Raw genomic sequence first — 27,794 nt, forward strand, 5'->3', positions numbered from 1 at the left:
TCCTATCAGAAAGTGGGCAAAGATGAGTGTAGTGTCCACCACCAAAGAAAAGGTACTGGGGAAACTAAAAGGTCTGACAGGGATAGATAGTCTGGACCAAATGGATTGCTCCGCAGAGTTTTGAAGGACATAGCTGAGGAACTTGTAGAGGCACTGGTGGTGATCTTTCAGGAGTCACTGTAGTAGAGAAGGATCCCAGCAGCCTCTAAAATAGCTAATGTAACACCTCATTTAAGAAGATGGGGGGAAAAAGACAGGGAATTATAGGTTGACTAGCCTGCAGTTGGTCATGGGTAAGATTTTAGACTCCATTAGTAAAGATGAGGTTGTAGAATACTTGGAAGCACATGGTGAAATAGGGCTGAGTCAGTACAGCTTTATCAAAGGGGAGTTCGTGCCTGACAAATCTGTTAGATTTGTTTAAAGAAGTCACGAGGACGTGAGACAAAGAGTAAGCGAATGTGATCAGTTTGGATTTACAGAAGGCCTTTTGACAAGATACCACACAGGAGTCAGCTAAGTGCCCACGGTGTCAGGGGCAAGATACTGGCATAGATAGAGCATTGATGCCTAGCAGAAGGCAGAGTGTAGTTATAGTGGGATATTTTTCTGGATGGCAGCTGGTGACTAGTGGAATTCCATTGGGGTCACTGTTGGGAGCACAACTATTCACACTATACATTAGCGACCTGGGGATGAGGGGCTTGTAATTTGAGCAGTAGTTGAGGATTCTGGGTCTGCACTCGATGGAGTTTAGAAGGCTGAGGGGGAAATCTGATTTAAACTTAGAAAATACTAGCCTCAGTGGAGGTGTGAGGAGTAAGACAGAACAAAGTAATAAGACATTATATAATTTAAATAACTTGGATGTAATTTAAGCTAGTATTTATTCAATATGTTTGTAGTTTAGTTCGAGTTAAGTAGATAGGTTTGTTTTGGTAGAATAGTGGATTGTTTAGTAACAATGGTACTATGTTATAGCCTTGTTCTTTGTACTGTTTTTTCTGTTCTGACGGTTTTTATTTCTTTATATTTCTTGTAAAAGATTTTAAAAAAGCTCTTCAATAAAAAATGTATATAAAAAAAGAAAGTACTGAGAGGCATGGATAGAGTGGACATGGACAAGATGTTTTCACGATTAGTACTGACTAGGACCTGGGGTACACCCTCAGTGAAGTGGTGACCCTTTAGAACTGAAATGAGTAGTTTCCTCAGTCAGAGGGCAGTTAATTTGCAGAATTCATTGCTACAAAAAGCTGTGGAGGTCACATCCTTAAGTGTATTTAAGACTGAGGTGGATAGTTTCTTGTTAGCAAGGGGAATCAAGAGTTGCAAGTCAAAGACAGGAGAATGGAGTTGAGAAACATCGGCCATGATTTATTTATTTATTGTCACGTGTACCGAAGTACAGGAAAAGCTTTGTTTACAAGCAGTACAAGCAGATTATAGTAAGCAAGTGTGTACAGATCAGAGAGACTTCAGGCATAAGGTTGCATTGGATTTGTGTGCACTAAACGGCAAGAACATTGTTAGCAAGGTCAGTATTATTTGAGGCAAGGGAGTCCGTTCATCAGTCTAATAATGGCTGGGAAGTAGCTGTTCCTGAACTTGCTGGTGTGTGTGTGTGTGTGTTTGTTCAGGGATCTGCACCTTCTGCCTGACGGAAGAGGTTGTACGAGAGTATTACTGGCGTGCAATGGGTCCTTGATGTTGGTAGCCTTTGCGCAGCAGCAAGTCATGTAAATGGAGTCCATGGATGGAAGGTTAGCTTCCATGATGGACCTGGGCTGTGTACACCACCTTGTGTAGTTTTTTACGTTCCTGGGTAATTACCATACCAGACAGTTATGCTTTCAGTGGTGCATATGTAGAAATTAGTGAGGATCCATATGAGCATGCCAAATTTCCTGAGGCACCTGAGGAAGAAAAGCTGTTGTGCCTTCTTGACCATCGCATCTACGTGGGAAGTCCAGTCAATTATTCTTCACCCTCTCAACCTCCGTTCCATTGATGTGGATGAGGGCATGTTCTCCTTCTTTCTTTCTGAAGTCCACGATCATCAAAAAAAAAAGAAAAGTGCTTGCATTTCATTGGCTCCTTCCTTACTCCCAGGATGCCGCAAAACGCTTTATGTTGAATGCAGTACTTCTGAAGCAAAATTGATGTTGTAAAGTCGAAACATGGTGGCCGCCATACACAGCAATGTGATTATGACCAGGTCATTGTTGTGGGGTAAATATTACTCAGATGGTGGATGGAGCCTTGCTTTAGCATCTCACCCAAAAGACACTACCTCCATCAGCAGTTCAGAGGACTACCTGGAATGAGCAAATTTCTCTCCAAGGAAAGATTAGACAGGGTAGACTTGTATTCCCTGGAGTTTAGAAGAGTCTAAAGTGGATGTTTCTACTTGTGGGACAATCTAGAAGTAGGAGTAACTGTTTAAAATAAAAATGGAGCACCCATTTAAGACAGATAAGAATGCTTCTTCCTGAAAGTTGAGAGTCTTTGGAATTTGATTCCACAAATGCAGAATCTTTTAATATTTTTAAGGCAGAGAGGTTAATTTTTTCATATAAATAGATTCTTGATTGCCAAGGGCACGAAAGTATATTAGGGATGTGCAGTACTCTCAAGTTAAAATCAGATCAGCCATAATCTTACTGGATGGTGGAGCAGGCTCCAAGGGTCAAATAGCCTAGCCTTGTTCCTTGTATGAATGCTCATGCAGAATCCCATCAGTACTGCACTAACTTGTCAACCACAGGCTGAATTTTGCCAGAAATCGGCTTTAAAAAGTGTTATTTTTGCTGAGCTTCATCAAGACTTGCTCTCTGCAAGGCTGAGCAGATTTATTTGTGCAATCATCCGAAACCCACGTTATTATCCAGATTCCATGTCTGAATCAACCAACGCAAGTTCAATTCACCCAATGTCATAACTGGAAGTACTTACAACTAGTGGGATTCCTGGCATAAGCGCCATCTCGAAAAGTCTGTTGTGCATCAGGTCTGTCACTGTCAATCCAGAATTGCCCTGCACAGTTTGATTGATTTGGCCTTGACCTGGCAAACAAGGAGAAATTGGCTCTGCATTTCTGCAGACAATGACCTAGAGGACTTGGTGGATGGGGTAGTGCAGAGGAAGGATACCCTCTTTCCTCCAGAAGAGAAGATAGTCACACTAGACTGTACCAGCCTAGTTTATAGTTACCATGTCAGTCGCTGCAGTTTCAATCATCCAAGGAAACACCTGACAGCACCATTCGGTTAAATGCCACTCTATTCTCTCTGCAGCAATCACTCTATCTCTGCTGCTGTACCTTTCTCATAACCCCCAACTATCATTATTGTATGTAATACCTCCGTCGCTCACTCTCAACTCCTCCATATAAACACACACATATGCATGCACTCTCAGGTTTACACATGCACGCACTCAGACATGCACACACAGATGTGCACACATCCCAGTTTTGCTAGCCCAGTGTGAGTCAGTTTGCTCTATTTGGCTGAACAGCTGGTTTGTGCTGCAGAGTGGCAGCATCAGTGCAATTTCTGCACCAAGTAGGTCACCATAAATGTCCCACCTTTTCAAACTGTCCCCTCACCTCAGGCATGATGACCCTCAGGTTAAACTCACTACCAGTTGTGCCTCTCTAATGCGAGAGCAGCCTGTGGTCCTTGGGTACTGTGGTGACTTTACCTTGAATGGAGGGTGGGTTAGCTCATTTTCTGGTAAGCTGGTTTGCGATGCAGAGTGATGCCAGTAGTACGGGTTCATTTCTAATACCAACTGAGCTTGCCATGAAAGTCTCGACCTCTCCCCTCACCTCAGGCAAGGTGGCCCTCAGGCTAAGCCACTACCAGTTGTGTCTCTATCTCTCTAATCAGAGAGCAGCTCATAGTTCTCTGGGATTATGACGACCTCCTAACCCTGAATGCTCCGTATACTGCCTACTCACTCACTTGGGACACATTGCCACTTGCCCCCATCTTCATCGCATTAACAGTTCCACTCATTCACTTAATCCCTCCTTTCTCTCATTCCAGGAGGAAATAACTCCTAATAGGATCAGAAAAGCCAAGATTGGATGGTGGAATGTCCGACATTCAGTCCGGTACCCTGTATGGAGAGACGATCCAGGACCATGCTGACAATTTTCTGTGGAGACGCAGAAATGTCCATGGCAACCAAGAGAGAAATATTGTCCATTACTGACTGACTCTCCCATTCCCTCTATTGTAGACACCTTTTTTTTAATGTCCTCCAGCCATGAGTTGAATTTCCACAGTTTCTACAGTGAGGTTGGCTGCAGTGTGAGATATTCTCCACCCACCTGCGGAGAAAGCATTGGCAAGGCTGACTCCTGTACTTGCACCAGCTCAGATACTGTCCCCTCAGTGGGACACTTAGCTACTTTAGAATTGGGCGCACTTGTTGGTGAGCACTTCACTGCCACAACTACATACCAAAGAGTCACAGAGATGTATAGCACGGAAACAGTCCCTTCGGTCCAACCCGTCCATGCCGACCAGCTATCCCAACCCAATCTAGTCCCACCTGCCAGCACCCGGCCCATATCCCTCCAAGCCCTTCCTATTCATATACCCATCTAGATACCATTTAAATGTTGCAATTGTACCAGCCTCCACCACTTCCTCTGGCAGCTCATTCCACACATGCACCAGCCTCTGCATGATAAAGTTGCCCCTTAGGTCTCTCTTATATCTTTATCCTCTCACCTAAACCTACGTCCGCTAGTTCTGGACTCCCCCACCCCAGGGAAAAGATTTTGTCTATTATCCTATCTATGCCCCTCATGATTTTATAAACCTCTAGAACGTCACCCCTCAGCCACCGACGCTCCAGAGAAAACTGCCCTAGCCTATTCAACCTCTCCCTATAGCTGAAATCCTCCAACCCTGGCAACATTCTTGTAAATCTTTTCTGAACCCTTTCAAGTTTCACAACATCTTTCCGATAGGAGGGAGACCAGAATTGTACGCAATATTCCAACAGTGGCCTAACCAATGTCCTGTTCAGCCGCAACATGACCTCCCAACTCCTGTACTTAATACACTGACCAAAAAAGAAAGCATACCAAACACCTCCTTCACTATCCTATCTATCTGTGACTCCACTTTCGAGGAGCTATGAACCTGCACTCCAAGGTCTCTTTGTTTGGAAAGGCTGAGGAAGAACTGCCAGAAACTAGGCAACTACTCAGTTCCAGCCAGCAAGGCTTTTGGCACTTCGAGATCTAATTGGCATGCATCTGGGTATCTGAGGCAGGTTTGTTAGGAGCACTAGGAATCTGATACAAAGCCTGCAGGACTGCAGCAGCTGCACCGGGACACTGCTGTGATTGTCTGGCTACCCTAATGGCCATGTTGACAGCTGCCATGGAGAGCCAAATCCAGCACTCAGAGTCTGTGCATATGCACACAGTCCTGCATACCAGTTACTCTTTCCATTGGTACAAGCAATAAGGGACACAGAAACATAGAAAATAGGAGCAGGAGTGTATCATTGAGCCCCTTGAAGCTGTTCTGCCATTCGTAATCAGTACTGCTGATCATCCAGATCGGCTTTTCTCCCAGGGAATCTTGAGCTTGCTTAGGTACCCATTTCTCATAAGGAGGTAAGGTAATTCCCATAGGCAAGGGAAGAATCACTTATATTGCCCCACCTCAAACAGCTCGCCTCAGCATATATTAGAGTTGGCCAGGCCTTCCACCTCCACTCTGATAGTCGACATCACCATAGAGTTATACTGCATGGAAACAGACCCTTTAATCCAACTCTCCGCGCTGACCAGATATTCTAAACTGATCTAGTTCCTTTTGCCAGCACTTGGCCCATATCCCTTTCACCCCTACCTATTCATGTACTCATCCAGTCATGCGGGAGTTCAAGCCAAGGAGTCTACACTTGCTTTAGAGCAGGGCACACTTAGCATGCCTGTGCCGTCTAGCCACAAATGCCCCATAGTCATCTGATTAAAGCTCCAAGGCCAACTGGCTCTACTGTAGAAAGGCTCCCTGTACTCTCACTGTGGAACCCAGGACTGAATTATACATGGGTGAAAAAGAAAGCAGACTGCCTGAAGACACAAAGTGATATTTCACCTGTGTCACCTATAAAAACATTTGCGTGTTTTTAAATATATGTTCACTTTTCTTCATCAGCTGCACGTGTGTGTGTATGCTTGTGTGTGTGTGTAGCTCTGCCAAGCCACAACTGCAAATGCAGTGACAGCCTACCCTTGCTTCATGCTACACAATGTTTAAGGGTCAAGGATATGAAATGAGTAGGTAATAGACAGGTGATTGTATTTTGGCTAATGTGTTTCATCTTTTCAGTGTGCTTCTGACTACCCAAGAAAGTACACCTTCAAAAGCCCTTTTCCTTCTGTGCTGTATCATTTCTCCCCCTTATCATTTAGTTGCCTTCCTACTTCACAATTGTAATCCTTTGCATTGCAGAATTCAGGCCCTTCAGTCTTAATCCAAAAACCCAGGTATGGCACATGGTGGCTGATAGAAGTTGAATTCAATAAAATTTGGGAATTAAAAGTATAATGATGACCATGAATCCATTGTTAATTGTCTGGAAAAACCCATTGGTTCGCTAATTTTGTTTAGGGAAGGAAACTGCCATCCTTCCCTTCTGTGGCCAGCTCCAGAGCCAGCCTGGTCCATGACACTTTCTCATCCATGAATCGATTTTTTAAAAAGTGAACCTGTTAACTGAGGACCGCAAAGTACAAAGCGACAATGCAACGAGCATCAAGGTGGACGCAGAGTGAATGATCACTAACTGAGCAGCCATTAGATGTAGCCTCATCCAATCTGTGCAGTGTATCCTGGCAGCAGCATCCCAATCAGAGCCACCCTTTAAGTGATTCAGAGATGTGCGGTTATGCTGGTATGTGTTGGATACCAATGTCTGTGGATATGGAGTGTGCACAGTCACTGTGCATGGTGTGTCCTGAGATGGTGGAGCCTGGGTGTCCAAGATAGATGTCCAGAGGTGTAAGCAGCAAGCTGGAATCACCAGGGAACCATTCTTTTATGTTGTGAAATCTCAGCATCTAGTTTCTATCTAATGAATAGTAGGATGGGCAACTACATGTTAATAAAGCAAGATTACATAATCCATGTTAACGAGTAATAGTCGTACTGTTAGGTCTCTCACCAGCAAGAATGTCGTCTCACTATTCAACGCTTGGTTGTAAAACGGTCCTTTTTGCTCTCGCGTGACACCTCTCATAATCTTGCCATTGTGACCATGCCGTTCATGGGCTGGGACAATTCCATCCCTTGTTTTTGTGCTCAACTGCATAAATTCACTAAAGATCCTTAAACAGTGCACCATCCTTACCTACTGTGGCCAGCTCCAGAGCCACAACAATGTGGTTGACTCTTAAGTACCCTCCAGGCAAGTAGGGATGAGCATAAAATACTGGCCTGGCCCATTACTTTCATCCGTGAATCAATAAAACCCATGACATTTTCACCTTGAAGGACAAGGGCAACAGATACACGGGAACATCACTACCTGCAGGTTCCCCTTCAAGCCGCTCACCATCCAGACGTGGAAATATATCACCATTCATTCAGTGTCGCTGAGTTGAAATCCTAGCATTCTCTCTCTGAGAGTTTTGTGGTTCAAACTTCAGTATGGAGACTCCCCAGCAGTTCAGGAAGGCAGTTCACCATTACCACCTCAAGAACTAGTGACAGGCAATAAATGCTGGCTGGCCAGCAATACCTACGTCCCACGTGGAAATAAAAATAAGTCTCGAGTAGGGTAATGGCATATGACTGTTTTATTCAAACACGATTCCTACCCACTGAGTCATAGCTGAAAGCTGTGTACCAGCAAGGTTACTCATTCAGTCCACAAACTGTGTTCAAGTTTCATCAATGCTCCAAGAATAGGGAAGTTAAGGGAGGTTGGGTGCATTAAGTTGCTTTCCTTATTCTGACAATAGACCTCTTCCACAAAGTGCGCATTTTTGGTCTTTAATTGCGGACAGGGTAGCATTTGACTTAAAATCCTCCATAAGCTGTCAAAGCCCATTGCCTGTGTGGAGTTCTGAGCATCTTTACTTTAGAAAAATCTGGCAGATTATTTTTAAGTTCAGCCACCCTCCCATGAAAACTGAGCTGTCTGAAGGTGGTTTGGTCAAGTCACTCCCCTGACCAGTTTCTGATATAATGCCTACTAAGGCATATCTTGAAATATTGTATCAATGGATTACAAGGGCTATATCCACTCTTTCAAAGGTTGTTTTCTTTTATCCTGTACCTTTTTATATCTGTGTATCATCTTTCTAAGGATTAGTTGTGACTCTGAAGTAGCCATGGGATGTGCCTGAGCTGGTCATTGGTTGAATTTGCAGCTTTCCCCATACTTGAAGCAAACAAGCTGGTTTCTATTCAGTGATGTGAATTCATTCACCAGTGCAGCAATGGTGCATCCACCTCTTTATATTCAAAATATTGAAAGCATTCACTATCCTGGATGTTGTCCTCACTTTCCAGGACTTCCTTCTATTCTGGACAATATATCTTCAATTGGCTGATATATGATTAAACAGGTGAAAGTGGGGACTGCAAATGCTGGAGAGTCAAAGTCGAAATGAGTGGCACTGAAAAGCAGAGCAGGTCAGGCCGCATCCGAGAAGCAGGAGAGTCAACCAGGCAGAAGGGCATCCTGAAGAATGGCTTATGCCAGAAACCTTGACTCTCCTGGTCCCCAGATGCTGCCTGGTCTGTGCTTTTCCATCGCCACACTTTTTGACATTCGTTAAACAGATAAAGTCGCCATAGTCCTACCAGACCATAAGGCTGCTGTCTCAGAGAGAGATCACTGATGCTGAATCGAACCTTGAGGGTCACCACACCTCCAACGAAGGGGAGTTGAGGCAGGATCTTTGTGATGCAGTGCGGGAATGGATCCTACGGTGTTAATATCAGTCTACATTACAAACCAGCCAACTGATCCTGAACTGAACAAACCCCCAACAATGATAAGCAGTTAACAGTCTCGGGAGTATTGGAAAGGTGAATCTAATAGTGATCTTTCTGTAATTTCTATAATTATAGATTATTTTCTGCATCCATTCATTCATGTGTGCTTGATTTAAGAGGACCATGTCAAAACTTCAATTGAGCAGCGATGATGTGAACTTGGAAGTAATCTGCAGATTTAGGCATTTGTTGACTTTGCTTATCCAAGTAATACTATTTCAAGTTAACCTTAGTCTGTGATTGCATCAAAACTGAGATGGTAAAAGGTTCATGTAACTTTAAAAAAACATACTTCATGTAATGCAAGCATCACTGTCAAGGAAGATTTTTATTACCCATCCCTATAGGATGATATAGATGAGTTGGTCAGATGGGCTGGAATTTAATCCTGAAAAGTGTGAGGTAATGATTTTGGAAGGATGGACAAGGCAAAGGATGTTAGGACTCTTGGAAGTATAGAGAGGCCTTGGTGAGCATTTCCACAGATCCTTGATGGTAGGACAGAAAAATAAGGTTAGATTTGAATGATGGAGGAGAAAGTGAGGACTGCAGATGCTGGAGATCAAAGCTGAAAATGTGTTGCTGGAAAAGCACAGCAGGTCAGGCAGCATCCAAGGAGCAGGAGAATCGACATTTCGGGCATGAGCCCTTCTTCAGGAATGATTAGAGTGATGCTGGGCTTTTGCCTGAAACATCGACTCTCCTGCTCCTCGGATGCTGCCCAACCTCCTGTGCTTTTCTAGCACCGCTCTAACTAGACTTTGATTTCCAGCATCTGCAGTCCTCCATTTTGCCTAGAAAAATAAAGTTGTTAGGAAGGATACTTGCCTTTATTAATTGAGGCATTGAATACAAGAGTAAAAAGGTTACAATTGAGCTGCACACAATGTTATGTAGGCTTAAAAAGGGCTGGAAATGTGTTGCTGGAAAAGCGCAGCAGGTCAGGCAGCATCCAGGGAACAGGAGAATCGACGTTTCGGGCATAAGCCCTTCTTCCTGAAGAAGGGCTTATGCCCGAAACGTCGATTCTCCTGTTCCCTGGATGCTGCCTGACCTGCTGTGCTTTTCCAGCAACACATTTCCAGCTCTGATCTCCAGCATCTGCAGACCTCACTTTCTCCTCATAGGCTTAAAAAGGGTCAGGCAGCATCCAAGGAGAAGGAGAATCGACGTTTCGGGCATAAACCCTTCTTCAGGCTTATGCCAGAAATGTCGATTCTCCTTCTCCTTGGATGCTGCCTGACCTGCTGTGCTTTTCCAGCAACACATTTTCAGCTCTGATCTCCAGCATCTGCAGTCCTCACTTTCTCCTCAATGTTATGTAGGCGACAGGTGGAATACTGTGTCAATCTGGTTGTGACACTATTGGAGGGATGTGATTCCATTAGAGTGAGTGGAGAGGAGATTCACAAGATGTTTCCTGGTAAGACTAATACCAGCTGCAAAGAGAGGCTAGATACGCAAGAACTGTCTTCTTCAGAGCACAAAAGGCCAATAGGAACTTAATTGAGGTATACAAAGTATTGAGGGCCATAGATAGAATAGAGGGTGAGAAACTTTGACTCTTAGAAGAGTCAATAACCGGGAGGAAGCTTTAAGGTTTCAAGGTTTTCAAGGGGATTTGAGGAATAATGTTTTCACCCAGAGGTGAAACCCTCTGCCTGAAAGGACAATAGATGTTGTATCTCTCAAAACATTTAGGAAATGTACAGATGTGAACTGAAATGTCAGTATACATGGCTTTGTACCAAATGCTAGGAAACTGGATTAGAAATATTTGGTTTGCTCACTGAGCTGGTGGGTTTGTTTTCAGACATTTCATGATGTCACCATGCTAGATAACATCATCAGTGATCCTCTGGTGAGTGGTTGGTATTCTGTCCCACTTGCTATTTATGTGTCTTGGTTTGTTGTGGTGGATATCACTTCCGGTTCTGAGGTTGGTAAATGGTATCCAGATATGTGTTTGTTAGTGAAGTTCCAGTTTGAATGCCAAGCCTCTAGTAATTCCCATGTATGTCTTTGTTTAGCCTGTCCCAGGATGGATGCATTGTCCCAGTCAAACTGGTGTCCCTCTTCATCTGTATGTATGGATACCAGTAATTGTTAGTCATATCTTCTGGTGGCTAGTTGGTGCTCATGTATCCTGGTGATTAGTTTCATGCTGGTTTGTCCAATGTAATGTTTGTTGCAGTCCTTGCTGGCTATACTGTACATTATGTTCTGCTGGCTGTGGGTATGGGGTGGATTAGAAAATATAAGCACTTGATGACTAGCACAGACTTGATGGGCGAAAGGGTCTTTTTCCATGCTGTAAGAACTCGGATTCTAAAAGATTTCAGTAAATTTTTCTGAACTGAAAACAAATTAAACAGAGTCATAGAGACATAAAGCACAGAAACCGACCAGTCAGTCCAACTCATCCATGTTGACAAGATATCCTAACCTAATCTAGTTCCATTTGCCAGCACTTAGCCCATATCCCGTAAACCCTTCCTATTCATATACCCATCCAGATGCCTTTTAAATGCTGTAATTGTATCAGCCTCCACTGCTTCCTCTGAAAGCTCATTCCATTCACGCACACCCTCTGTGTGAAACGTTAGGTCATAGGTCCCTGTTATTTCTTTCCCCTCTCACTCTGAACCTATACCCTCTTTTTCTGGATTCCCCCACCGCAGAGAAAAGGCTTTGCCTATTTATCCTATCCATGCCCCTCATGATTTTGTAAACCTCTACCCTCTGCCTCCAACGCTCCAGGGAAAATAACCCCAGCCTATTCAGCCTCTCTCTATAGTCTATGTTTGGAAAGTTAAAATTCCCTACGTTAACCACCCTATTATTTTTACAGATAACTGAGATCTCCTTCCAAGTTTGTTTCTCAATTTCCTGCTGACTATTAGGAGTCTACAATACAATCCCAATAAGATGATCATCCCTTTCTTAATTCTCAGTTCCACCCAAATATCTTCCTTAGATATATTCCCAGAAATAACCTCCCTAAGTGCAGCAGTAATGCTATCCCTTATCAAACATGCCACTGCCCCTCCTTTCTGGCCCCCCTTTCTATCCTTCCTATCGCATTTGTATTCTGGAACATTAAGCTGCCAGTCCTGTCCATCCCTAAGCCATGTTTCTGTAATTGCCATGTCCCGGTGCCATGTTCTTCACCATGCCCTGAGTTCAGCTGCCTTCCCAACTGTACCAGTCTCAGACTGTTCTCTTTCCTCACTACCTCCCTGGGTTATCACCTCCCCCCGCCCCCCCCCCCCCCCCACACACACACACACCTTACTAGTTTAAATCCTCCCAAGCAGCTCTAGCAAATATTCTTGCAAGTATATTAGTCCTCTTCCAATTCAGGTGCAATCCATCTTTCTTGTACAGGTCACTTCTACCCCAGAAGAGATTCCAATGATTCAAAAATGTGAACCCTTCTCCCCTGCACCAGCTCCTCAACCACGCATTCTTCTGCTCTATCCTCCTATTCCTACCCTCACTAGCTCATAGCACCAGGAGTAATCCAGATATTACTACCCTTGAGGACCTCCTTTTTAGATTCTTGCCTAACTTCTATATTCTACCTTCAGAATCCCACCCTTTTCCCTTCCTATGTCATTAGTTCCAATATGTACAATGACCTCCTGCTGATCACTCTCCCCTTTGAGAACACTCTCCACCCTCTCTGAGATATCCTTGATCCTGGCACAAGGGAGGCAACACAGCATTCTGATTTTTCACTGCTGGCCACAGAAAAATATGTCTGTGCCTCTGACTTGAGAGTCTGCTATCACACCTGATCCCTTGGAACCTGATGTAACCCTCATTAATTTAGAGCCAGTCTCTATACCAGGAACTTGGCTGTTTGTGCTACATTCCCCTGAGAGTCTATCATCCCCTACATTTTCCAAAGCAGCATATTTGTTTGAAATGGGGATAGCCACTGAAGACTCCTGATTCTGGATTAGTGGTGCTGGAAGAGCACAGCAGTTCAGGCAGCATCCAAGGAGCTTCGAAATCGACGTTTCGGGCAAAAGCCCTTCATCAGGAATAAAGCTGATGAAGGGCTTTTGCCCGAAACGTCGATTTCGAAGCTCTTTGGATGCTGCCTGAACTGCTATGCTCTTCCAGCACCACTAATCCAGAATCTGGTTTCCAGCATCTGCAGTCATTGTTTTTACCACCACAGAAGACTCCTGCACTACCTGCCTATCCCTCCTACCTTTCCTGGAGTTAACCCATCAACCGAATGTATCTCCCCTCCTATAACTGCCATCCATTACAACATCTATCTCTTCTCAATTCCTCATGGCCTCTAACTCCCACTCCACCTGGTCCATGCAACGTGATAGGATTTGCAACAAAAGACAGTTCCTGCAGACATAATCATCAGTAACATGGAAATTCTCCCTAATCTCCCACAGCCAACAGGAAGAACATATCACTCAACTAATGGCCATCTTTACTCCTTCGCAATCTACAGACCCAGAAATAGCACCATCTTTTTGCGCTAAAAAAGTGCTCCAGGCTAACTTAGTACTATGATTTATGCTTTTAAAATTTAATAAAACATATAATCAAGAAAGAGCCCACTGTACTCGCTACTGTTGACTTACAGTAAGGCTACACATTAAAAACTATGCACTTCTCAGTTCCTGTGCTGTGAACTCTCCCACACAGTTTCGTCCTAGGTCAACTGTAAGTTTCGCTATTTGTTAATTTTTCCCAGACCCACTCTGATGTTCAGAGATACATGAACTCAAACAGCAAAGGCAGTATCTGCAGATTCATTGCTGTCTCTCAGACCCTCTCTCATGCTCTCTCTTCTTCCCCCCCCCCCCCCCCCGCCAACTGACCACGTAGTCGCTGCCTTTTGTGTCTCTTCCTCCACACTTATAATCTTTGTTTTCCCACAGTTCCAAAACAATGCAACAGCATAGAAAACAGTGATTACTGCTCCTGGAATTGGAGGAAATCACCTCCAACACCTAAAATACCCCCAAAACATGGAGCAGCTGTTATAGCCACAAATTTTTCTCGTCATCCATCTTGGATTGCCCAATATTCTTGATCTTGACTTTTGCTCTCCCAGTTGTAAATACATTAGTCAAACATCTTTTCATTAAAATCAAAAGAGTTTTCAGTTACCTGGTCTGACGAATACTACATGACTTCATTGAAGTGTACAAAATCCTGAATGCTCTTGACGGGGTGCACCTGAAAGGATGTTTCCCCTTCTGGTGGAGGGCAGAATTAGGCAGCACTGTTTTAAAATTAGTGATCACCCTTTCAGGACAGAAATGAGTGAATTTTTTTAAAGACAGCCTGTTAAGGCAATAAGAGGTTGGGCACATAAACGTTGGAGAAGACGTTTGATGAAGTCTTCAAAATTCTGAGGGATCTTGACAAGTTGATTGGGAACAATTGTTCCCATTACCAGAATAGAATCAACATTAGGTAAACCGTTTACAGCCACGGAGTGGTTAGGGTCTGGAGTGCACTGACGGAGAATGCTGTGAAGGACTTTGTAAAGGAAACTACCATTATTTGAAGAGGGAAAAAAGTGCATAGCTACAGGGATAAAATATGGCAATGGGACTAGCTGAGTTGCACTTACAGAGAACAGGTGCAGAAGTAATGAACTGGATAGCTTCTATTTGTGCTATAATGAAGATTCTATAAATTGGAATGGGTTGGCCTGTTAACAATGAATGCACTATAGCATATTCAGATGACTTGAGAATACATTGTACAAATACAAATTATTTTGCTTTCGGATTTAGTTGAGGCCCTATCTTTTTAATGAGATGCGTTATCTTCTTTTCTCCCCCCCTCTTTCCCCACCAAACCACAACTACCTGTCAAATGCAGCATACCACTGTAAATGTGTGGACACCTGGCTAACACAGACAAAGAAGACCTGCCCTGTTTGCAAGCAACGTGTTCTGCGTTCAACTGGTGATTCTGAGTCTGGATCTGATATGGAAGATTACCATGAAGATGATGAGCATCAATCAGAGCGCACACCACTACTCCACGCAGCTTCAACCTCTGCTACGCACTCATTTGGCTCCATGACCAATTCCCTCGCACAGCACAGCGGGGACCACTCATCAGATTCCAGTCAGGATGGTGACAATGGTGCCTGTGCTGAGGGGGTGGAAGTTCTAGACCACAACCAGGAGAATCAAAGTCACTCTTCAATCACTACAGGATCTGGGTCTGAGCCTAACCTCAATCCTGGGAATGTTTTTAATGTGTAGTTAGGAACCTTGGGCTTTGTACTGTTCTAATGTGTAAAACTGTAATCATTGTGTGACTGCAGCTCAAATAGGGCTTTATTTAGAACTTTTTGGGGGAACATTTAAAATACATATTTAAGTGTTAACAGGGGAGGTTCTGCTGTTCATGAACAGTGAGTACAAGCTGTAACTGCGCATGGGTGTGTTGCTTGATACCAACAGAATACAAACAGCCTCAACTCCCTTGTAACAAATAGGCATTCAGTAGTGGGCAGGGAATGTGATCAATAGCTCATTAAATACCAATGTGAAGAAACTTTTTCTTCCATGTTCTGTAAAATGAGCATGAAATTAAAAAGCACAACTACCTGGGGCCCTTGCTGGTACTATACTACAATCCTTTGTCTGCGATCTATAATCATCTAGAAGTGAACTACACCCCATTGCTCTGTTTCTGTTCTCACCATGATAATTACCTGGTATATTATATATGCTTCCTAACTACGTAGCGACCTTCTGATGTATGGAATCTGAACTCTGAAACAGGGCTGGGTGCTACTGGTACTTGCAGTATCTCCCAAAGTTATTCTGACGTTGGGAAGGTGACCACAACAATATTTGTAATGTTCATAGTTCCCTTTTTATACTAAATTTTGTAATCTTGCTCAGCAGAATGTTCTCTGGTTACAATTGTGAGATTAATTGAGCAAGCAATTATTGATAAATTGGGATCATGCAGAAGACAGGCTGCTGAAGGGGGAATGAAACCAGAATCAAAGACAATAGAAATGGTGTAGTCCTAGCTGTCTGTTGTAATCATTTCCACTGTTCTGGTTTATTTTGCTGCTGTGGCTGTTTCCTCATTTTACCAATGATGGCTGTACAGAGATGAGGGACTGTGTCCAGGAGCCAAGAATTCCAGACTGCTACCTGTTGATCTTTCACCCTGAATTACAGTCTTTCACTGACAATAAATGTGCTGAAGTAACATGACTGACTCGAAAATCAGTTGTAGTAACTGACTGCATTTTGAATATTCCAGGAACTGGTCTTCTTCCAAGGGCAAATACATAGGAGGAAAAGTTTAGAAGGATATGGGCCAAGTGCAGGGAATGGGGAGTTAGCATTGATGGGCCAAAGGGCAAGTCTCCATGCTGTGGGACTCTAGCTTGGCTTGTGCTTGTGACCCAGTAGTATTGTAGGATTTCATGAGATGATTGTTTGTATTTTGTGCAGGAAAGGAGAAAACAATTGTGTGATGGTGTCAAGTTTGATTTATTCCAGATTTCAATTACATTACAAGGAATCACAAACTCTACATTGCTGACCACCATACAAATACAAAGAACAGAGTGCTGTGGGTACTGGAAACCTGAAATAACAACAAAGTGCTGGAGAAAGTCAGCAACTCTTACAGCACCTGTGAAGGGAGATACCAAGTTAACATTTCAAGTCCGTAATGCAAGCTGGTGAGGTTTTATAACACTTTCTGTCTCAATTTTGTGAATATAGTTTAGAGAGGAGTTAGAGGTAGATAATGCAGGCATTGTTGGAAGTCGAGGCCTAATATTGAGTATGTTTTCTGTGGTAGTCCTTTCAGGAGCAGCTCCATTTGAATTGGCTGAAATTGGTGTGTATTGTGATTGGAATGACAGTAGCTTTTATCAAATGCCAAACTAGATAGGAGCAAGTATAAAATGTGATATGGAATTGACACAAGCTATCATAAATGATATGTTCCATGCTTTTCAAAATCTGGTTAGTTACATTTTATAATAATGATTAATTTTTAATAGAGTTTGTAATTATCTAAACACATTTCTGTCAAATTTACTAGCTGCTCTGTCACACAGTGAGCAGCTGTCTCCCTAATGCAAACAAGTTAACTGTGAATCTGGATGACTGATATTTAAGTCATCAATCAAGACTTTCCGATCTTCAGGTAATTGGTGATTGGACAAGCTCTGAAAAGTAGTGGTTAGGACCTTTTAGATATTCTGAAGAACTGAATAGTAGTTGACCGAGAAGTTTTAACTTCCAGTGGGCAATTTGCCCATCATCTGGACCTCTGTGACCAAGTTTCCAACTTTAAGTTCAAGTCAGAAACTTTAAACGGTTCCAACTCTCAGCCTCAATAGTTAGCCAGGAAAAATTAGATTCAACTCCTCAAACTCCAGGGTAACTATGAAACTGACCCCCTACCCACACTACCTGATCCATCCTACTCTCTTGCCCTAGTATCACATCATACATATTTCTGGCACATCAACCCAACCAATCCATATGCCCCTTGGTACCCTAACCCTTCTAATACTCACCTTGCACTCCACCCACAAATCTGGCCCTCTATACCCTCTTCCACTTGCCTCCCACGCATCTTCACTCAGTAGCTGTGGGATCTTTGGACATTTTACTTTCTGGAATATGGCAGTAATCACCAAAAACATGGGGAATAGTTTCTGTGACAATTCACTGTAAGCTGCCTCTGTGATTTGCTGGACTGCTAGAAAAATCCCGGGAATAAAACTGGATATCTTTTTATTTGAGCAGTTTGAAAATAGGGATTCTTGTGAATGAATTTGTCATTCCAGGTCATGAGGAGGCCAGTTGGTTTGTTGAGTCCATGCTGGCTCTCTGTGGAGTAACCCAACTAGTCCCAATCTCCTGTTTCTGTTAAGCACCCACCCAATCTCCAGTTAAATCACTCATGGAATCCACTGCCATCATCCTTGTTGTCAGTGTGTTCCAGGTCATTGCCACTCTGCATTAAAAAAAAGTCCTTTTTCAGATTCTCCCTGTAACTCTCTCCCAAATCCTTAAATGTGTCCCATTGTCCTTGAGCCTTCAGTGAATGGAAATATCTGTGACTGCCATCTCAAAACTTGTCACAACAACTTGTGGCCACTTCTATCGAATCCTCCCTCAAGCTTTTTGGTTCAGTCTAATTTCTAATTTTGGGCATAATGTTTCTACAAGTGAAACTCAAGTTTTCATATATACTTTGCCATCTTCTGTCTCAATATGTCCTTTTACATTCAAATCTGTGTATGTAAATGACAGATGTCTCTGTGCACATTCTTTATACCTGTATAACCATTAAGTCTCTCTTGCCTTTCTGTCCTTCTACGCTTCACCTCACCGTTCTCTGTCAAATATTCCACTTTCCTTTTGTCTATTCGTTCTGCTGGGCTGTCCTGTTCCAGTCCTTTGGCATCATCCTCACTGTCTCCCATGCCTCCAGGTTTGATATCATGGGAAGACATTGAATTTTACTCTGTATATACTTTGATCCCCGTTCCTGAGGGAATACCACTATCTACAATCCCCCAGTCAACTACTTAGAGTCATAGAGATGTACAGCACGGAAACAGACCCTTTGGTCCAACTTGCTGCCTTATGGGCGGCACGGTGGCACAGTGGTTAGCACTGCTGCCTCACAGCGCCTGAGACCCGGGTTCAATTCCCGCCTCAGGCAACTAACTGTGTGGAGTTTGCACGTTCTCCCCGTGTCTGCGTGGGTTTCCTCCGGGTGCTCCGGTTTCCTCCCACAGTCCAAAAAGATGTGCAGGTCAGGTGAATTGGCCATGCTAAATTGCCCGTAGTGTTAGGTAAGGGGTAAATGTAGGGGTATGGGTGGGTTGCGCTTCGGCGTGTCAGTGTGGACTTGTTGGGCTGAAGGGCCTGTTTCCACACTGTAATGTAATCTAATCTTGTCCATGCCAACCCAATCTAGTCCCACCCACCAGCATCCAGACCATATCCCTCCAAACACTTCCTATTCATATACCCATCTTAAATGTTGCAATTGTACCAGCCTCCACCACATTCTCTGGCAGCTCATTCCATACACATACCACCCTCTGCATGGAAAAAGTTGCCCCTTAGGTCTTTTTTATATCTTTCCCCTCTAACCTTAAACCTGTGCCCTCTAGTTCTGGACTCCCCCACCCCAGGGAAAAGACTTTGTCTATTTATCCTATCCATGCCCCTCATAATTTTGTAAATTTCTATAAGGTCACCCCTCAACCTCCAACGCTCCAAATAAAACAGCCCCAACCTGTTCAGCCTCTTCCTGTAGCTCAAATCCTCCAACCCTGGCAACATCCTTGTAAATCTTTTCTGAACCCTTTCAAGTTTCACAACATCTTTCTGATAGGAAGGAGACCAGAATTGTATGCAATATTCCAACAGTGGCCTAACCAATGTCCTGTTCAGCCGCAACCTGACCTCCCAATTCTTGTACTCAATACTCTGTCCAATAAAGGAAAGCATACCAAACACCACCTTCACTATCTTATCTACCTGCGACTCCACTTTCAAGGAGCTATGAACCTGCACTCCAAGGTGTCTTTGTTCAGCAACACTCCCTAGGACCTTACCGTTAAGTGAATAAGTCCTGATAAGATTTGCTTTTCCAAAATGCAGCACCTCACATTTATCTGAATTAAACTCCATCTGCCACTTCTCAACCCATTGGCCCATCTGGTCCAGATCTTGTTGTAATCTGAGGTAACCCTCTTCGCTGTCCACTACACCTCCAATTTTGGTGTCATCTGCAAACTTACTAACTGTACCTCTTATGCTCACATCCAAATCGTTTATGTAAATGACAAAAAGTAGAGGGCCCAGCACCGATCCTTGTGGCACTCCACTGGTCACAGGCCTCCAGTCTGAAAAACAACCCTCCACCACCACCCTCTGTCTTCTACCTTTGAGCCAGTTCTGTATCCAAATGGCTAGTTCTCCCTGTATTCCGTGAGATCTAACCTTGTCAATCAGTCTCCCATGGGGAACCTTGTCGAACACCTTACTGAAGTCCATATAGATCACATCTACTGCTCTGCCCTCATCAATCCTCTTTGTTACTTCATCAAAAAGCTCATTCAAGTTTGTGAGACATGATTTCCCACGCACAAAGCCATGTTGACTATCCCTAATCAGTCCTTGCCTTTCCAAATACATGTATACCCTGTCCCTCAGGATTCCCACCACTGAGGTCAGGCTCACCGGTCTATAGATCCCTGGCTTGTCTTTTCCGCCCTTCTTAAACAGTGGCACCATGTTTGCCAACCTCTAGTCTTCTGGCACCTCATCTGTGACTATCGATGATACAAATATCTCAGCAAGAGGCCCAGCAATCACTTCTCTAGCTTCCCACAGAGTTCTCGGGTACACCCGATCAGGTCCTGGGGATTTATCCACCTTTAACAGTTTCAAGACATCCAGCACTTCCTCCTCTGTCATATGGACATTTTGCAAGATATCACATCTATTTCCCTACAGTCTATATCTTCCATATCCTTTTCCACAGTATTTTCCACACTGATGCAAAATATTCATTTAATATCTCCCCCATTTTCTGCGGCTCCACACAAAGGCCGCTTGCTGATCTTTGAGGGGCCCTATTCTCTCCCTAGTTACCCTTTTGTCCTTAATATATTTGTAAAAACCCTCTGGATTCTCCTTAATCCTATTTGCCAACGCTATCTCATGTCTCCTACTTCCTTTATACTCTTCTAAGGATTCACTCGATCTATCCTGTCTATACCTGACATAGAGAGAAAGTGAGGGCTGCAGATGCTGGAGATCAGAGCTGAAAATGTGTTGCTGGAAAAACGCAGCAGGTCAGGCAGCATCCAAGGAACAGGAGAATCGACGTTTCGGGCATAAGCCCTTCTTATACCTGACATATGCTTCCTTCTTTTTCTTAACCAAACCCTCAATTTCTTTAGTCATCCAGCATTCCCTATACCTACCAGCCTTCCCTTTCACCCTGACAGGAATATACTTTCTCTGGATTCTTGTTATCTCATTTCTGAAGGCTTCCCATTTTCCAGCCGTCCCTTTACCTGCGAACATCTGCCTCCAATCAGCTTTCGAAAGTTCTTGTCTAATACCGTCAAAATTGGCCTTTCTCCAATTTAGAACTTCAACTTTTAGATCTGGTCTATCCTTTTCCATCACGATTTTAAAACAAATAGAATTATGGTCGCTGGCCCCAAAGTGCTCCCCCACTGACACCTCAGTCACCTGCCCTGTCTTATTTCCCAAGGGTAGGTCAAGTTTTGCACCTTCTCTAGTAGGTACATCCACATACTGAATCAGAAAATTGTCTTGTATGCACTTAAGAAATTCCTCTCCATCTAAACCTTTGACACAATGGCAGTCCCAGTCGATGTTTGGAAAGTTAAAATCCCCTATTATTCTTACAGATAGCTGAGATCTCCTTACAAGTTTGTTTCTCAATTTCCCTCTGACTGGGGGGTCTATAGTACAATCTCAATAAGGTGATCATCCCTTTCTTATTTCTCAGTTCCACCCAAATCATTCCCTGAATGTATTTCTGGGAATATCCTCCCTCAGCACAGCTGTAATGCTATCCCTTATCAAAAATGCCCACTCCTCTCTTGCCTCCCTTTCTATCCCTCCTGTAGCATTTGTATCCTGGAACATTAAGCTGCCAGTCCTGTCCATCCCTGAGCCATGTTTCTGTAATTGCTATGATATCCCAGTCCCATGTTCCTAACCATGCCCTGAGTTCATCTGCCTTCCCTGTTAGGCCCCTTGCATTGAAATAAATGCAGTTTAATTTATTCATCCTACCTTGTCCCTGCCTGCCCTGACTGTTTGATTCACTTCTGTTCTCAACTGTACCAGTCTCAGATTGATCTCTTTCCTCACTATCTCCCTGGGTCCCAACCCCCCCCCACCTTACTAGTTTAAATCCTCCCAAGCAGTTCTAGCAAATTTCCCAGTATATTAGTCCCCTTCCAATTTAGGTGCAATCCGTCCTTTTTGTACAGGTCACTTCTACCCCAAAAGAGATTCCAATGATCCAAAAATGTGAATCCTTCTCCCATACACCAGCTCCTCAGCCATGCATTCATCTGCTCTATCCTATTCCTGCCCTCACGAGCTTGTAGCACTGGGGATAATCCAGATATTACTACCCTTGAGGACCTCCTTTTTAAATTTCTGCCTAACTCTCTGTAGTCTCCCTTCAGAGTCTCAACCTTTTCCCTTCCTATGTCGTTGGCTCCAATGTGGACAATGACCTCCTGCTGCCCCCTCTCCCCCGTGAGAACATTCTGCACCCTCTCTGAGACATCCTTGATCCTGGCACCAGGGAAACAATGCACCATTCTGCTTTTTCTCTGCTGGCCACAGAAACGTCTCTCTGTACCTCTGACTACAGAATCCCCTAACACAATTGATCTCTTGGAAGCCGACATACCCCTCATTGCATTAGAGCCAGTCTCAATACCAGAAACTTGGCTGTTTGTGCTATGTTCCCCTGAGAATCCATCACCCCCTACATTTTCCAAAACAGCGTACCTGTTTGAAATGGATGTATCCACAAAAGACTCCTGCACTAGCTGCCTACCTCTCTTACCCTTCCTGGAGTTAACCCATCTCTGTGACTGTATCTGAGACTTCCCCTTCTATAACTGCCATCAATCACATACTGTTTCTGTTGCAAATTCCTCATCACTTCTATTTGTCTCTCCAACCGATCCACTCAATCTGATAAGATTCGCATCCAACAGCATTTATGGTAGATATAATCCGCAGTAACCCTTAAACTCTCTTTAAACTCCCACATCTGACAAGAAGTACATATCACTGCAAAGGCCATTTTTGCTCCTTCACAATCTACAGACCCAGAAAATAACACTGTCTTATTCCTCTACAAACACTGCCCCGGGTTAAATTAAGAGCTATGGCTTGTATTTTAAGTTTAATCAGGCAACTTATCTCCAAAAACATATAATCAAGAAAGAACCCACTGTACTCACTAATACCACCTTTCTCTTGGACAGACTTAAAACAACAATTAACTTCTCTGATTCTGTGTTATGAACTTCGTCCAAACTGGTTCCTCCAAGATTAGTTCACTGTTTGTTAATTTTCCCAAATGCAATTTTCTCTCTCTCGCGCTCTCTCTCTCGCGCTCTCTCTTTCGCTGTCTCTCTCACGCTCTCTCTTTCACGCTCTCTCTCTCACGCACTCTCTCTCGCGCTCTCTCTCTCGCTCTCTCTCTTCCCCCCCTCCACTGTCCTCACCGCCTTCCACCTGGACAGCCTACAGCCCGGAGAACTCAACATTGAGTTCTCCAATTTCAAATAACCTTCCTTCCCATTCCCTGACTCCCTTCCGAGCCCCTCCTCCTCCCTTCCACTGCTCCCTGCCACCAACCAGATTCCTTCTTCCCGTTGACCAACCAGGTCATACCCTCTACCTGTCTTTACCTATCCCCACTTCACCACCCAGACTCCACCACACCCTTTATCTGCAGCTCCCCCTACACCCACCCTCGACCCGAAGAAGGGTTACAACCGAAATGTCGACTTCTGCACCTCCTGATGCTGCCTGCCTTGCTGTGTTCTCCCAGCCTCCTGCCTGTCCCTCCTGATGCTGCCTGGCTTGCTGTGTTCTCCCATCCTCCTGCCTGTCCCTCCTGATGCTGCCTGGCTTGCTGTGTTCTTCCAGCCTCCTGCCTGTCCCTCCTGATGCTGCCTGGCTTGCTGTGTTCCGCCAGCCTCCTGCCTGTCCCTCCTGATGCTGCCTGGCTTGCTGTGTTCCGCCAGCCGCCTGCCTGTCCCTCCAGATGCTGCCAGGCTTGCTGTGTTCCGCCAGCCTCCTGTCTCCCTCCTGATGCTGCCTGGCTTGCTGTGTTCCCCCAGCCTCCTGCCTGTCCCTCCTGATGCTGCCTGCCTTGCTATGTTTCTCTCCCTCCTGATACTGCCTGCCTTGCTGTGTTCCCCCAGCCTCCTGATGCTGCCTGCCTTGCGGTGTCCCTCTCCCTCCTGATGCTGCCTGCCTTGCTGTGTTCCCCAAGCCTCCTGATGCTGCCTGCCTTGCTGGGTTCCTCTCCCTCCTGATGCTGCCTGCCTTGCTGTGTTCCCCCAGCCTCGTGATGCTGCCAGTGTTGCTGTGTCCCTCTCACTCCTGATGCTGCCTGTGTTGCTGTGTCCCTCTCCCACCTAATGCTGCCTGCCTTGCTGTGTTGCTCTCCCTCCTGATACTGCCTGCCTTGCTGTGTTCCCCAGCCTCCTGATGCTGCCTGTCTTGCTGTGTCCCTCTCCCTCCTGATGCTGTCTGTCTTGCTGTGTCCCTCTCCCTCCTGATGCTGCCTGCCTTGCTGTGTCCCTCTCCCACCTGATACTGCCTGCCTTGCTGTGTCCCTCTCCCTCCTGATTCTGTCTGCCTTGCTGTGTCCCTCTCCCTCCTGATGCTGCCTGCCTTGCTGTGTCCCTCTCCCACCTGATACTGCCTGCCTTGCTGTGTCCCTCTCCCTCCTGATGCTGCCTGCCTTGCTGTGTCCCTCTCCCTCCTGATGCTGCCTGCCTTGCTGTGTCCCTCTCCCTCCTGATACTGCCTGCCTTGCTGTGTCCCTCTCCCTCCTGATGCTGCCTGCCTTGCTGTGTTCCTCTCCCTTCTGATGCTGCTTGCTTTGCTGTGTCCCTCTCCCTCCTGATGCTAGCTGCCTTGCTGTGTTCCCCAGCCTCCTGATGCTGCCTGTCTTGCTGTGTCCCTCTCCTTCGTGAAACAGTCTGTCTTGCTTTGTCCCTCTCCTTCGTGACGCTGCCTGCCCTGATGTGTCCCTCTTCCTCCTGAAGCTGTCTGCCTTGCTGTGTTCCCCAGCCTCCTGATGCTGCCTGCATTGCTGTGTCCCTCTCCCACCTGATACTGCCTGCCTTGCTGTGTTCCTCTCCCTCCTGATACTGTCTGCCTTGCTGTGTTCCCCCAGCCTCCTGATGCTGCCTGCCTTGCTGTATCCGTCTCCCTCCTGATGCTGCCTGCCTCCTGTGTCACCCCAGCCTCATGATGCTGCCTGCCTTGCTGTGTTCACCTCCCTCCTGATGGTGCCTGCCTTCCTGTGTTCCCCAGCCTCCTGATGCTGCCTGCCTTGCTGTATCCCCCTCTCTCCAGTTGCTGCCTGCCTTGCTGTGTCCCTCTCCCTCCTGATGGTGCCTGCCTTGCAGTGTTCCTCTCCCTCCTGATGCTGCCTGCCTTGCTGTGTCCCACTCCCTCCTGATGCTGCCTGCCTTACTGTGTTCCTCTCCCTCCTGCAGCTGCCTGCCTTGCTGTGTTCCTCTCCCTCCTGAGGCTGCCTGCCTTGCTGTGTTCCCCAGCCTCCTTATGCTGACTGCCTTGCTGTGTCCCTCTGTTTTAAAAAATTCTCAAGGTCAAGGACCAGGCTCGCAGGAAAGTAGTCTCACACAGAACAAACAGCCAAGAGGCGAGTCTGCTAGAATATAAGTGTTTTATTCCCCGCAGCGTCGCCACAACCAGGTCTCGTACTTACAACGGGTCTGGTTTATACTCACTCTACGTGTTACCGGAACTGGGAGCCGTCAGTTCTCGTAGAGCGGTTGCCAACAACCCACGCTCGGCGGTTAAACGCAACCCCGGAGCAGACTCTACCGAACTGGAGACTTTTCCAGCTGATATACTCTTTTCGAGATCTAAACATTCATGTGAACAGCAGAGCAAGGCTGAAAAACACATTCCTTTCTGGTCACATACAGATAAGAAGATTCACACGGGAAGGTGTGTAATAAGATTCACACGGGACTAAGCGACACCTTCCATTTTCGGTTAGATTCACACATGTATTGGGACACAATTTTAACCCTTTCACCACATTCCACTGCTTGGCCCATCACACATGTATTGGGACATAATTTTACACCACACCCTCTCCCTCCTGATGCTGCCTGCCTTGCTGTGTCCCTCTCCCTCCTGATGCTGCCTGCCTTGCTGTGTTCCCCCAGCCTCCTGATGCTGCCTGCCTTGCTGTGTCCCTCTCCCTCCTGATGCTGCCTGTCTTGCTGTGTTCCTCTCCCTCCTGATGCAGCCTGCCTTGCTGTGTGCCTCTCCCTCCTGATGCTGCCTGCCTTGCTGTGTTCCCCAGCCTCCTGATGCTGCCTGTCTTACTGTGTCCCTCTCCCTCCTGATGCTGCCTGCCTTGCTGTGTTCCTCTCCCACCTGATGCTGCCTGCCTTGCTGTGTCACCCCAACTGCCTGATGCTGCCTGCCTTGCTGTGTTCCTCTCCCTCCTGATACTGCCTGCCTTGCTGTGTTCACCAGCCTCCTGATGCTGCCTGTCTTGCTGTGTCCCTCTCCCACCTGATGCTGCCTGCCTTGCTGTTCCCTCTCCCTCCTGATGCTGCCTGCCTTGCTGTGTCCCTCTCCCTCCTGATGCTGCCTGCCTTGCTGTGTCCCTCTCCCTCCTGAAGCTGCCTGCCTTGCTGTGTTCCTCTCCCTCCTGATGCTGCCTGCCTTGCTGTGTTCCTCTCCCTCCTGATACCTGCCTTGCTATGTTCCCCCAGCCTCCTGATGCCGCCTGCCTTGCTGTGTTCCTCTCCCTCCTGATACTGCCTGCCTTGCTGTGTTCCTCTCCCTCCTGATGCTGCCTGCCTTGCTGTGTCACCCCAACTGCCTGATGCTGCCTGCCTTGCTGTGTTCCTCTCCCTCCTGATACTGCCTGCCTTGCTGTGTTCACCAGCCTCCTGATGCTGCCTGTATTGCTGTGTCCCTCTCCCACCTGATGCTGCCTGCCTTGCTGTGTCCCTCTCCCTCCTGATGCTGCCTGCCTTGCTGTGTCCCTCTCCCACCTGAAGCTGCCTGCCTTGCTGTGTTCCTCTCCCTCCTGATGCTGCCTGCCTTGCTGTGTTCCTCTCCCTCCTGATGCTGCCTGCCTTGCTATGTTCCCCCAGCCTCCTGATGCCGCCTGCCTTGCTGTGTTCCTCTCCCTCCTGATACTGCCTGCCTTGCTGTGTTCCTCTCCCTCCTGATGCTGCCTGCCTTGATGTGTCCCTCTCCCTCCTGATGCTGCCTGCCTTGCTGTGTCCCTCTCCCTCCTGATGTTGCCTGCCTTGCTGTGTTCCCCAAGCCTCCTGATGCTACCTGCCTTGCTGTGTCCCTCTCCTTCGTGATACTGCCTGCCTTGCTGTGTCCCTCTCCCTCCTGATGCTGCCTGCCTTGCTGTGTTCCCCAAGCCTCCTCATGCTGCCTGCCTTGCTGTGTTCCCCAAGCCTCCTGATGCTGCCTGCCTTGCTGTGTCCCTCTCCCTCCTGATGCAGCCTGCCTTGCTGTGTCCCTCTCCTTCGTGATGCTGCCTGCCCTGATGTGTCCCTCTGCCTCCTGATGCTGCCTGCCTTGCTGTGTTCCCCCAGCCTCCTGATGCTGCCTGCCTTGCTGTGTTCCTCTCCCTCCTGATGCTGCCTGCCTTGCTGTGTCCCTCTCCCTCCTGATGTTGCCTGCCTTGCTGTGTTCCCCAAGCCTCCTGATGCTACCTGCCTTGCTGTGTCCCTCTCCTTCGTGATACTGCCTGCCTTGCTGTGTCCCTCTCCCTCCTGATGCTGCCTGCCTTGCTGTGTTCCCCAAGCCTCCTCATGCTGCCTGCCTTGCTGTGTTCCCCAAGCCTCCTGATGCTGCCTGCCTTGCTGTGTCCCTCTCCCTCCTGATGCAGCCTGCCTTGCTGTGTCCCTCTCCTTCGTGATGC

General features: G+C 46.1%; 1 protein-coding gene across 4 annotated transcripts in view; it reads left to right on the forward strand.

The window, feature by feature from the left end:
- LOC122543409 (E3 ubiquitin-protein ligase RNF167-like) overlaps nucleotides 1–15,656 on the forward strand; it is a 125,999-nt gene extending 110,343 nt beyond the window's left edge. For all 4 annotated transcript variants that reach the window (XM_043682117.2, XM_043682116.2, XM_087982942.1 and 1 more), the window contains one exon: nucleotides 14,913–15,656. In XM_043682117.2, the coding sequence (XP_043538052.1) occupies nucleotides 14,913–15,304 (392 nt within the window). In that variant the 3' untranslated portion in view covers nucleotides 15,305–15,656. The remainder of the gene's footprint in view (nucleotides 1–14,912) is intronic.
- Nucleotides 15,657–27,794: the final 12,138 nt, after the last annotated feature.

Source organism: Chiloscyllium plagiosum, unplaced genomic scaffold, assembly GCF_037043375.1.
Source record: "Chiloscyllium plagiosum isolate Xiang-an unplaced genomic scaffold, Cpla_swu_hap1 HiC_scaffold_44, whole genome shotgun sequence".
NCBI lineage: Eukaryota > Metazoa > Chordata > Chondrichthyes > Orectolobiformes > Hemiscylliidae > Chiloscyllium > Chiloscyllium plagiosum.